At 41.4% G+C, this 13,502-nt stretch overlaps 2 protein-coding genes across 2 annotated transcripts; one reads left to right on the top strand and one right to left on the bottom strand.

The window, feature by feature from the left end:
* Positions 1-1,030: 1,030 nt before the first annotated feature.
* LOC124133018 (beta-porphyranase A-like) lies at positions 1,031-4,491 on the bottom strand. Its single transcript, XM_046497205.2, has 3 exons — positions 4,186-4,491; positions 3,609-3,741; positions 1,031-2,544 (listed from the first exon to the last, which is right to left on the bottom strand). The coding sequence occupies exons 1-3, from the start codon at positions 4,429-4,431 to the stop codon at positions 1,082-1,084; spliced, it is 1,842 nt and encodes a 613-aa protein (XP_046353161.2). The 5' UTR covers positions 4,432-4,491; the 3' UTR covers positions 1,031-1,081.
* A 2,873-nt stretch (positions 4,492-7,364) lies between these two features.
* On the top strand, positions 7,365-11,538 carry LOC124132973 (beta-porphyranase A-like). The gene is made up of 3 exons (XM_046497157.2): positions 7,365-7,669; positions 8,649-8,781; positions 10,022-11,538. Exons 1-3 carry the CDS (start codon positions 7,439-7,441, stop codon positions 11,482-11,484), a joined length of 1,827 nt encoding a protein of 608 aa, XP_046353113.2. The 5' UTR covers positions 7,365-7,438; the 3' UTR covers positions 11,485-11,538.
* The last annotated feature ends 1,964 nt before the right edge of the window (positions 11,539-13,502 follow it).

The raw sequence follows: 13,502 nt of genomic DNA, 5'->3' as shown, positions 1-13,502 counted from the left end.
TAGTTTTTACAATAGGTACCTGGCATTAGACCGATAATTTGTCATTACATAGTACCTAGAAATGTTCAGTAGGCTCTCCTGGATGAAACTGTACAGTCAGACCTGCAGGTGTTGAACAACTCCTTTAGCCTGTAGACAACTACACCCAAGACGGTACAACCTTTTCAACATGCAGTATTGCGTGCCTTGGCCGATCCAGAAACCTATCATTGTGTTCGAATCACGGTTGTTTATTGGTCCCGGTCATCTTGCGTTTCATCAAAGTGGTAAACGTATGAGACCTGCATCACTTCGAGCTAACCTATCACATCATCATAACCGTCCTCTTGTGTTTCACCAAAGTGGTAAACGTCTGAGACCTGCATCACTTCGAGCTAACCTATCACATCATCATAACCGTCCTCTTGTGTTTCACCAAAGTGGTAAACGTCTGAGACCTGCATCACTTCGAGCTAACCTGTCACATCATCATAACCGTCCTCTTGTGTTTCACCAAAGTGGTAAACGTCCGAGACCTGCATCACTTCGGGTGTTCCTGTCACATCAAGCTGTCACGTTGTGTTGTAACTCGAATACTGTTCTAAGCGGCATTAAATCCAACTCACTCACTCATAGAGATAAAACACAGTCTGGTTGCTTTCTTGGACTTAAATGGTGATTTATTATTATTAGTCTTATTTTATCATTAACGATAATTTAAATAGTAGTGTTTGTTTATCATTAACCTTAATTAAAAGAGCAGAATGTTAGAAAAGGATCAAATAGTCAACGTGATAATCGAAACACGAAGATAGTAAAACCACTTTGGCTTTGGCACTGTTCTCATTAAATAAAACACCTTTCTTACCACGTTAATGCATTTCATGTTTCAGAGAAAAATGGATAGTATAGGTACTTGCCAACGTGATTTTTGTCATTAATTGTTCACTTCAACATTTTCAACATTCGTTGCTATTGTAATATATACATGTAGGTGCACTTGCTTTAAATCTTATGTTGTCCACGGGGTGATAAATGTAAGTACAAGTTATATGTTTTGATAAGATTTATTCAGCTATGCGATTCCGCACAGAAATCCCCCTCAGTGACTCCCAACGATCACTGCCACAGTGGACAGATAACCCCCAGCCTCAGAGAAGCTAAGTTTGACGTCGTTGTTGTGTTGTTGTAGCATGTTGTTGGGGACGTTGTACTCAAAGACATTCCATACAGTGTCTTCATCCGGGCCGTTGTGGGTATGCAGTGAGTAGAAGGACGTCAAGGTGTGAGTGTTAACAACCACCGTCTTTAGTTTCTGATGTGGAGACTTCATGCTGAAACTGACACTAACTCTCAGACGAACAAAGTCAATATTTCCAACGGGTGGGACGTTTACTTCAACATCGACGACGGTATTGTGAATGGGGACTACCATGTCGGGGGAGTAGTAGGTGTTCTGGGTCACAGTCGGAGCATGGGCAAAGTTGTGGGTTGTGTGGAACTGGAAGTAACAACTCGCTTCAGCAGGAACGGTTACCATGGAGTTTGTGACGTGAACTGGTGTGTCTGTATCTAGAGTTGGTTTCTTCTGTGCGTTTAGATATTCACAGGTGGACTTTCCACTTGTGGGATGGAACCAACCTTTGTCAAAATGTAGGGTCACATGATTTGGCTTTTGGTCATTGTTATGAAGAAGAATGCTGAGGCTGCCGTTCCTTTGATCAACTAAAACGTGGGGTACAATCTTCCTCTCAGCATTATGGAACTGACTGTCTACTCGCAAGTATGTCATTGTCTTATGGAAGTTCTTCCAGAACTTGAAAGCTTGCGCAATGTCCCTCTCGTTGTGGTTTTTATCAAGGATGCTGTAGTTAATACTTGCTTGCCCTTTAAGTTCAGTATATGTGAGCAAGAAAGCTACCACTTTTCTCATGACATCCCGACGTTGAAGAAAGGTGAATATCTGGGAATTATGTTGATAAATATACGCCCAGTCAAGAAAGGTGGATGGTTTCTGTACATCAATTCCTGTTAATGGCCCAAGGCCAAATTCACTGACAATGACGTTGAACTGAGTACCTTTCTTCTTATGAGAGTAGCTCTCAACTAGATCTAGAAGACCGAATATCTTTGCTTCGGAATTCCTATGGAAATGATGCGACCCTCCTGTTACATCCATATTTGTGTAGGAATGAAAGGAAAAGAAATCTAGGTGCGTCAGAGCCATGTCCAGAAACTCTGCTACTCTCTTCCAAATCCGGAAGTCATAACGGTCAAAATGAGAAGAGGCTCCAGTTAAGGTTGGACCTCCAATCTTCATATTGGGATATTTTGCCTTAATTTTCTGAGCAACAGCCAAATGAAATTTGACATAGGTAGTCCAATTTGTGTTCTTTCCTTGAGCATCTGGTTCATTAATAACTTCGAAGAACTGAGGTGGTTTTCCGTTGGTTCCTTTGTTGACTGCGTCGATCAGCAGGAAGACGAACTCGGCTGCAGCATCGATGTTGTTAGGGAAGAATCCGTGGTGGGCTGAGGTGTCCAGCCAGTGAGGCCAATTCAAACCTGGATATAAAAAACCCATTAGATAACAACAGCAAAATATCGATGAGGTTCAACTTGTCCAAAGCCCGGTTGCAATATATCAATGACAAGGTAAACACTGTCGACTCAATAGTGTGGATACAAATATGCTGAGAATGAGCACATATTCTATTTTTTGTTTTTATAAATAACAACAGCATTAATGCAATCTGCCACCACCCATTCTCAAAAACGGAGAGCGGGTTGTTGGTGGTTTCAAACCAAAAGATGGTACTTGTTGTTACCCTGTCTGGCGCTCGGAGTCGTGAGTGGGATATTCATGATCAAATGCAGCAAGTACGGACTAGCACAAGCAACCACACAAACACGTGCATACTGTGTTATTGATCATCTCATTCAAAAAGAATTGCCAACTGCTTAGTCCAGTGGATAGAGCGTCCACCCGGCGAGCGGAAGGTCGTTGGTTCGATCCAAGACCGCGCCATACCAAAAGACGTTAAAAGATGGTACTTGTTACCCTGCCTCGTGCTCGACATTCAGGGGCTAAAACAAGGACTGATCGACTCAGAGTCAGTATACTGTGTCTGAGTGGGGTATTCATGTTTAACTGCAGCAGTGGGCTATATATCAGTGGGCTAGCACTATTAAAAAATGGCATTAGTCCGGACTAGTTCAAGCACACACACACAAGCACACACACGCGCACGCACACACACACACACACACACACACACACACACACACACACGCACGCACGCACGCACGCACACACACACACACACACACACCACACACACACAACGTTATATAAGTTCATTCATCTTGAATGTGACGTTGCACCCCATTTCACCTCATCCACAACCTACAAGAATGGCCCTTGTTGTCTAATGAACATTTGTCATTGTGGTTGTATCAGGTCTACATATCATGTCCTCCCTCTTTGCTATATGTCTCCGTCTTTGCTATCCCGCCAACCCCTTGTCTAATGAGAGAGTATCACCTTCCATTGACAACTTTCAATGGATTTTATGAACACATCTAAGACACGCAACCTTTAATTCACACAAGAGTAAAAACTGAACAACCTTTTACTTCCATGACAACTTCTGGATGTTGGTATCCATTCACATTGTCCAAGTATTTGGTGCAGATTTCGTTTTGATGGGCCTGAAAGTACTTCGGGTCAGGATAGCCCTTCTTGTTGGGGTTCTCAGGTGCCTGACATGAAAGGTGATAGAGGGTATGTCACTCATCTTTACCTCTTACTATATAGAAACATCCTGTACATATGGGTACACGATTGAAAATACAAACTGTGAAAGTTGACAAAGGATGACAATGACAATAACCGACTGTGTTTTATAATGTCGATAAACATGTTTTCAGATTTTGCAGGAATTATTGATAATTTGATACCCGTAAATTTTATCCTTTGGAATTTAATACGTCAACCACAGACAATAGTCAGTTTCAAATATATGCCAAAACAAATTCCATAGGGCGTAAAGACAAACGTCTTCGGTTCAAAATGTTATTCCATGGCATTGGATATTCAAGAACAACCCACAAATCTAAAAGTAATAATATATAAATGTCCTAAATGGAGAAACATAATAATTATACGGTAACCAATTGCTTATGAAATAATGCAATACGTCCCACCTTCTGAAACAGTCCACCTGCCAAATCTCTGTTCAACCACCTGGCTGCTGTAGCTCCAACCTCCTTAACATGAGGAATTGATGCCGGTGTGTCCAGTCCGTTCTTCCCATTCCATCGCCCGTGGTCGAAATGAGTAATTTTCCCAATCTTGAGAATTTCGGGGTAAATGGAAACTGTGTAATCGCATCGAACACTTGACAGAACAGACACGAAAAGTATCATACATTTCAGTTCTACTGCGTTCATGTTATATTACCTGACCAACAAGAGGGTCAGTGACGATCAGCTGACAAGTTTGTATGCAATGCGGAGATATTCAAGGCCTTTTCTATCTTATCAGTTTTCGAAATCCTGACAGTATGGAAATATAGGACTGTTGACGGTAAAGTGTCCTCAACGTGAGATCTAAAGCCAGAACTTGTGAGATAAAGGTTAAGCCATGTGAAGCACGCAAGTGTATTAAGAATAAGGTTATTGTTATTTGGAAGTTATATTCAATACAATATGAATATTATAATATACATAAATGAAGTATTTTCAGTTCCTACTATTTCAGATACGAGGTTTCCCGTATAAGAAATCTTGATCTGTGTGAAAAACTAGAGTGTGATTTGTAATCAAATTGATCAACTGCACTGGTGCATCAAGTACTGCTGTGTGCCGGTTAAGGCAAACTCGAAAATGGCCGTTGTTCCAAATTTGTTTTTTCTCTAATTATGCCAGTAGGTCATGATTTTGATATGATGTATCACAACATGATTGAGGTGTAATGACGTCATACCGTAAGAACGCTGAACAACACGTTATAACTTTTGCTTAATGTCATTAAATAATAAGTTAATGGTATTTACCATGACAACAAAATGTCTACATTGAAGCAATGGTTGATGCTAAAATTCTAACTTGCTTTGATTATTGCTTTTTAACTTTGCATGCTCATATGAATAAGGCTTCCCCATAAGACATCACTTTGTGAAAAATGAGAGTGCCAAGCCCCTTTTGGTACGCTTGATGCCAAGCCATGTTAAGTGGCATTTCGGATGCCGCAGTACAGTACGCTGGATGCCATGAAATGGTTATCTGGTACGCAGATGCCAATATTTCAATGATGAAATATATTTTTCGTCTTTTTGTTCTTGCAAAGAGTAAAAACATTATGAGCATGCATGGCCTTCTGCGTGAAAATCCCAGCCTAATTTACTTGTTCCAGCTGTGCACACGGATATGACTCAAGACGTCTTAAATTGGATGTCAAGACAAATTAACTGGTATGCCAGATTTCTAGCGTAAAGGGGTGATTCTAGTTTGAAGGTGGCGGACTGTGAGAGCATGTCAGCAATCTTGAGAAGCTAATAGCTTACATCTTTCAGTATTTCTAACTGGAGCTTTAGGTGTGACCATGCACATATAAGTGAAAAGATAAAACTTGCTCTGTCATTCTTATTTGGAAAATCACAACTTTTAATCTACGTGCATTGTCACCCCTGCTCGTGGGATTCAGCAATGTTGTAATTGTCTACAACGCGTGTCACTCTGGGCTTTACTTTTTTCTATTACGTTTATCTATTTACGTTTCTATTTTCAGTCAAGGTCTACAGTAGTTACAGGTGTCATGTGTGAAAATTGACATAAGTGTGTTGACAGAGGTTATCGCTTTAGTTGCACATGAAAATGTTAGTACAAATATGCCCAAGCCTACTTCTCTTAACGTGTCATGATATAAAAGAAATTGGTTGCATAGCGACCTTAAACTGCACCTCACATATATATTGTACTGATCAACTTTGCTACTTTTTCAATGAATTATCTGGAATTGTAACCAGTATCGTACATCGTTCGTAACTTTAGTTTTATTGTATCAGCCAGGTTAGTGCAATGGACCCAGCCCAGAAAATTGTGCATCACACATAATGGATAATGTGATATGGCCGTAACAGTGCAGACTCCGGCCACAAACAACATACAAGAACGTTTACGTACACAAACTGGCACTTTTAGAGGCGTAGGGGATATTTATTTATTTATTTATTTATTTATTTATTTATTTATTTATTTATTTATCTTAATGATTGGAAAACGGATTTTTGCAAATATCAAGGTATTTGGAAGATTTGTTCTTACAAACAATTTTGTGACTCGATATCCCATTTTGGGATCCTTAGATGGATAGTTTTGCATTGTAAATATGGACACGATATAAACTCTACACTGCTGCCATATCCATATTTAAAGCAATGTTGATATAAGGTAATAATGATTCCAATGTTATTTCTACAAATTGATAGTCTACAACACAGCCTGAAAAGGTAGAAATATCAATTTATATGCTATGCGAGCTTATGTGGCCGCAAGTCGTCAGCGTCATACGTTTAAGATTATTTAAAGACCGCCGTCATAAAACTGTCATATTGCTGAGTGTGGCGTTAAACAACAAACAAACAAACAGAAAGCAAACATTGGAATGTCGGACAATGTCGTTGTTATCATTAGGCGCACAGAATCACACCAATGCCATCGTTCAAATCATTGTATGCAGAATATTTGTTTTAGTTAAAGTCATATAAAAAAATATTAGATACTGGAAATGCTCCTTTTATGTTGAAAGTGTACCCCTCTCTACTATCAAATATGTACATATTATATATTTTATGATTATATACTATTAATACACTGGCGTCTCAGTCACTACATATACAACTAACAATTAGCTGCTTATTTAATCCAAGTAAATTTGTGTACCTCACATATATGTATTGGTGAGTGAGTGAGTGAGTTGGTTTTAATGCCGCTTTTAACAGTATTCCAGTTATATCAGGGCGTGTCAGCTTAATGTGGGAGGAAAGCCCGAAATGATGTTGGTCTCAATCGTTTACCACTTCGGTGAAACCCACGAGCACGGGTATTGTGCTGACAAACCTAGAAACATAATCGGGGCGAACCGGGATTCGAACCCACAATCATAGGTTTCTGGCGTGCCCAAGGGTCGCAACTCTGCACAGCGAATCGAGGCGCCTTAGACGACTGGGCCACCCGTGACCCCACATGTATTGGTGCGGAACGGATTTATTTCTGAACTAGCTTTAAATCTCACTCTGACGTCTTTTTATGGTTAAAATGTCTACATGTACTGTAGGGATTGTTCAACTGATAAGATAGCACCATTCTTTCCAATGCATGGATATAAGGTACAGTCTTGTCAACAGATTGGCACTGATTCTCTCGTTAGGCGATATCTATCGTGAAAGCAGCAGAGATGAAATGTCTGACACTTTTCGTGTCCATTCTATCAAGCGCAAGATGTGATTACACCGTGTCCATTTATCCTGAAATTCTCAAGATTGGCAAAGTTACACATTTCGACCACGGTCGATGGAATGGGAAGAATGGATTGGACAGCTCATCATCAATTCCTCTTGTTAAGGGGGTTGGAGCAACGACAGCCAGGTGGTTGAACAGAGATTTGGCAGGTGGACTGTTTGAGAAGGTGGGACGTATTGCATTATTTCATAAGCAATTGGTTACCGTATAATTATTATGTTTCTCCTTTTAGGACATTTATATATTATTACTTTTAGATTTGGCAGAGGGATTATTTCAGAAGGTGGGGCGTTCTTTATGTTTTCATTAGCACTTGGTTACCGTATAATTATTATGTTTATACATTAAGAAGATAACATTATAAGTTTTCAATGTTTTGTGTTGCCCGGAAATATGATTAATTTTGGAACCGACGACGTTATAACAATTCACATATTGTCCGACACTTTGTTTGCCCTAATGCCATATGGAATCTATTAAGGGAATCTATTTTGGGACTATGTTTGAGACTGATTATTCTCTGTCGTTGACGTTTAAAAATTAAAATGTTAAAATTTCTGATGATTAAAAACTCAATTATACCCGCAAACCAGAAAACACATGTTGATCAACATCGTAAGAAACCCAACAAAGTCATTAATTTTCAGTCAAACATGACGTCACTCATGTATTTAGAAATGGAATGGAATGTCATGCTGAAATGCTTTGACTTTATATTAGCAGAATGTGGGGAAAAACTGAACTAAATTTCTGATAAATATTGACCAAAATACATATCTAATTGATGGTGTATCCATTTCACCAAGCCAAAAGGCTAAATAAAGAGATACTATCCAGTGAAAAGTCCGAAAAATCGCCCACAAAAGACAGTAATCTGTAGATTGTATGTCAAGTTTGTAATTTGTGTGGCTATTTCTATTGAAAGGGTGTACATTTTCCATAGTTCGGCTTCTTCATGGTCGGTTTCAATGGTAGTCCTGATACTGTTTTCCACTGATTCCACTTACACTAAACATTCCCCAAAGGCATATTATTACCAACAGTCTAACTCCCTTTATCTCTGTAATCTGTACAAAATGTTTAAGGTATATATTATGTCATAAGGTAAAGATCAATGACTAACCCTCTATCACCTTTCATGTCAGGCACCTGAGAACCCCAACAAAATGGGCTATCCTGACCCGAAGTACTTTCAGGCCCATCAAAACGAAATCTGCACCAAATACTTGGACAATGTGAATGGTTATCAACATCCAGAAGTTGTCATGGAAATAAAGGGTAGTTCAGTTTTCACTGTGAATTAAAGCTCACGTGTCTTAAATGTGTTCATAAAATACATTGAGGGTTGTTGATAGAAGGCGATAGGCTCTGATTAGCCAAGGGGCAGGTGGGATAGCAAAATGGTAGGACATGAAATGCAACACAATGTCAAATGTTCAGAAGACAATAAGGGCTTTTCTTTCAGAATGAGAGGTGATCATTAACATAGTCATGTGCATGCACGTGTGTGTGTGTGTGTGTGTGCGTGCGTGCGTGCGTGTGTGTGTGTGTGTGTGTGTGTGTGTGTGTGTGTGTGTGTGTGTGTGTGTGTGTGTGTGTGTGTGTGTGTGTGTGTGTGTGTGTGTATTGTCTGTTTGACTGCTGTTTTTGCCACACTCAGTAATATTCAAGCTATAAGACAGCGGTCTGTAAATAGTCGAGCCTGGATCTAGTGACTGACATCATGAGCATCAATTATTAATTGGGACACGACGACATGAATCAGCCAATCAGCGATCCTGGCCACCCGATCCCGTTAGTCGCCTCGTGCGACAAGAGGCTGCTGAGGACCAATTCTAACCCGGAAGTTCACGGGGGATATAGGGTACAGGGCAATACTGGTAGGTACCTGTAGAGGGCGTGGTGCAGTTGGAAGCCATGGCCACGTCGCTCAGGGAGAAATCTGCAGACAAATTGAATTCCATTCAATAACAGGATAACACGTCCTCGGTGTACTGGTGATGTTTACCAGCTTGCTCCATCCCCCGTGAATACATTTGCCCTTAAGTGTGTGTACAGACGTGTGACTATTTGTAGTTAACTAATGACATGGTGCCGTTTATAGCACATGTGCATATGTCTTAAGCACTGTCTTAAAATGAAGCAATGTCTTGAGCAGATGGCTGCATAATAAATATTGCATGAAATTGATTGGTCAGAGCACTCGCTATTTCTCCTCTGACATGAGCTATACCGTTGTTTGATTTGTTAGTTAAATAATGACTATACGCGGTCTATACACGAGGGGACGTAGTTTATGCAAACCTGTGAAGTACATGGACTGACGATGTGTGTGTGTGTGTGTGTGTGTGTGTGTGTGTGTGTGTGTGTGTGTGTGTGTGTGTGTGTGTGTGTGTGCATTAACACTTATGTGCTTATTCTCAGCATATTAATATCCAAACTATCTATAGTCGATAAAGTTGACCGCATCGCATCGATATTTCACTGTCGTTACAAACAATAATGGTTTTGTATCCAGGTATCACTTGGCCTCACTGGCTTGACACCTCAGCCCACCACGGATTCTTCCCTAACAACATCGATGCTGCAGCCGAGTTCGTCTTCCTGCTGATCGACGCAGTCAACAAAGGATCCAAGGGAAAACCACCTCAGTTCTTCGAAGTCATCAATGAACCAGAAAGTCAATGGAAGAACACAAACTGGACTACCTTTATCACATTTCATCAGGCAGTAGCTCAGAAGATTAAGGCAAAATATCCCAATATGAAGGTCGGAGGGCCTACGTTAACTGGAGCTTCTATGTTGTTCGATCGTAACGACTTCCGGAATTGGAAGAGAGATGCCGAATTTCTGGACATGGCTCTGAACCATTTAGACTTTTTCTCATTTCATTCCTACACAAGCATGGATGTGAGTGGAGGCTCACACTATTTCCACGGGAGTTCCGAAGCTAAGCTCTTTGGTCTTCTGGATCTCGTTGAGAGCTATTCTAATAAGAAGAAAGGTAAATTGATTGATATCATTGTCAGTGAATTTGGTCTCGGTCAGGTTTCAGGACTTGATGTACAAAAACCATCCACCTTTCTTGACTGGGCGTATATTTATCAACATAATTCCCAGATATTCACCTTTCTTCAACGTCGGGATGTCATGAGAAAAGCGGTAGCTTTCTTGCTCACATATACCGATCGACTTGGGCAGGCAAGTATTAACTACAGCATCCTTGATAAAAACCACAACGAGAGGGACATTGCCCAAGCTTTCAAGTTCTGGAAGTCCTTCTATGACACAATGACATACTTGCGAGTAGACAGTCAGTTCCATAACAGTGAGAGAAATATTGTGCCCCACGTTTTAGTTGATCAAAGGAACGGCGGTCTTAACATTCTTCTCCATAACCATGACCAAAAGCCAAGTCATGTAACGCTACATTTTGACAAAGGTTGGTTTCATCCCACAAGTGGAAAGTCCACCTGTGAATATCTAAACGCACAAAAGAAACCAACTCTAGCTACAAACCAACCAGTTCACGTCACGAACTCCATGGTAACCGTTCCTGCTGAAGCGAGTTGTTACTTCCAATTCCACACAACCCACAACTTTGCCCATGCTCCGACTGTGACACAGAACACCTACTACTCCCCCGACATGGTAGTCCCCATTCACAACATCGTCGTCGATGTTAAAGTAAACGTCCCGCGCGTTGGAAATATTGACTTTGTTCGTCTGAGGGTTAGTGTCAGTTTCAGCATGAAGTCTCCACATCAGAAACTAAAGACGGTGGTTGTTAACACTCACACCTTGACGTCCTTCTACTCTCTGCAGACCCACAGCGGCGCTGGTGAAGACACTGTATGGGAGGTCTTTGAGTACAACGTCCCCAACAACATGCTACATCAACACAACAACGACGTCAAACTTAGCTTCTCTGAGGCTGGGGGTTATCTGTCTACTGTGGCAGTGATCGTTGGAAGTCACTGAGGGTGGTACATGTGAGGAAAACCAATAACTGAATAAAATTTATCAAAAACTTAACAGTTGTGCTTAAATATGTTACAAAGTGAAGTAAATGTGTGTGTTTGATAATAATAATGAAAGCGGCAAAACCCTTTACATATTCAATAGAAAAAATATAGCAAAGTCAATTGTATAATTCCGACTAAACTTAGGGCCAAAAGAAACGTTACCAACGATATTTCTAGGATAAGATATGACCAACACAATTTGAAGCAGCAATAACAATTGTATTGTAGAAATTCATCATTAAGAACAGTAAAATGCGAATTTACTAATTCAACAACAAAGTCATTGACCTCCAACAGGGACATTTCTTGACAAGGGGTCATTCGTCCAGTATTCGATCAACAACATTGGTTACAACTATAAGGTGACGACGGCCCAGACCGTTCAATACGGGATATGACCTCCATGAGCGGCAATGCATCTTCGAATGCGGCGTCGAACTGAGTAGACAAGCGTCCTCACATCGACTGCAGGTATCCGATTCCATTCCTCACGAAGGGCAACGATCAACGCTTGTCTCGTAAGGGGAGGATGTTGACGTTTCTGAAGACGACGCCCCAGCTGGTCCCAGAGATGTTCTATGGGTGACAGATCTGGTGATCGAGCTGGCCACGGCAGGACAGTCACGTTGTTGGCGTTGAGGAAGTCTCCAGTAATACGGGCTTTGTGGGGTGTGGCCTTATCTTGTTGGAACACCGTCCGTTGTTGACGCTGGATGAAGGAAGAACCACTGGCCGTAAGATATTGTCAACGTAGCGTTGTGCTGTCAGATTGCCTTCGATGATGACAAGTTCCGTCTTCACGTCCCTGCAAATGCCGCCCCAGACCATCACACTTCCGCCCCCGTAAGGTTCCACCTCCTGGACACAACAAGGAGCCGTACGTTCACCGCGTCGTCGATAAACTCGCGTCCGCCCATCAGGTTTGAAGAGTTGGAACCTGCTCTCGTCACTAAACAGCACTCGCCGCTATTGCCTTTGTTGCCATCGCTGAGTTTGCCTGCACCACGTCAATCTGGCACGTCGATGTTGACGGGTCAAGGTCATGCCCTTGAAAGGGCGATAAGCCCGGAGACCATAATTTCGTAGTCGTCTGGTCACTGTTTGTCTGCTGACCGGATGTCCTAAGCTGTTGGCAGCTGATGACGTCACAGTAAGAAATCTGTTCCTCAGATGAAGTACCCGTAAATAGCGGTCATCCTGCGGGGTCGTGACCTTTGGTCTGCCACTCCATGGTCTGTCTGCGGTTCTGCCAGTCTGTCGGAGACGTGCGACCAGTCTGGTAATGGTCATCTTGGAGCAGTTCACGTTAATGGCAACCGCTCTCTGTGTCGCTCCCATCTGCAGCATACCTATGGCTCTCTCCCTCTGGACAGCGGTCAGTCTTGGCGTGTTCGTTGGTGTTAATCATCGCAACCAATGATAGGGAACAGATCCGTGCGTAATTTATACCCGGAAATTGCACGATAATTTGAGAAAGAATGTTTTAAAAAACTGCTGAAAAACACCAATATCTCCCAAAATCCGCAAAGCACGTGCAAAGAACGACAGAGAACATGAAGGCTGTATTCGTGAGATGTGTTCTTTACTGTTTTTGAACAGGTTGGCATCTTTGTTTCAAAGTGGCAAATCAGTTAATGTTGGTAACGTTTCTTTTGGCCGTCAGTTTATATCATGAGCATGTGTTTATGAATCACTGTCAAAAAATAATAATACCAGGTGTTCGCGGGTATCCTGCCTCACAGGTAGCACCCGTCACAAACACATGCAGAGGCAAGTCAATTGTTCACGTGAAAAATTGTTTACACAGAAACATATGGTACAAGTCAAAATAGGGCATTGCATCGGACATAATGTTTTTCAGCGACACGTCAAATTTGGAAATGATTTTTTGAAAGCTATATTGAAACCTTGAATGTTGCAACCTTGATCAAACAATATGAGCAAAGCTTGTATGACGCTCTTTGAAATCTTGGC

This window comes from Haliotis rufescens, unplaced genomic scaffold (assembly GCF_023055435.1).
Source record: "Haliotis rufescens isolate VD_foot unplaced genomic scaffold, xgHalRufe1.0.p SCAF_18, whole genome shotgun sequence".
Taxonomy (NCBI): domain Eukaryota; kingdom Metazoa; phylum Mollusca; class Gastropoda; order Lepetellida; family Haliotidae; genus Haliotis; species Haliotis rufescens.
This window is presented reverse-complemented; position numbering and strand designations above follow the sequence as displayed.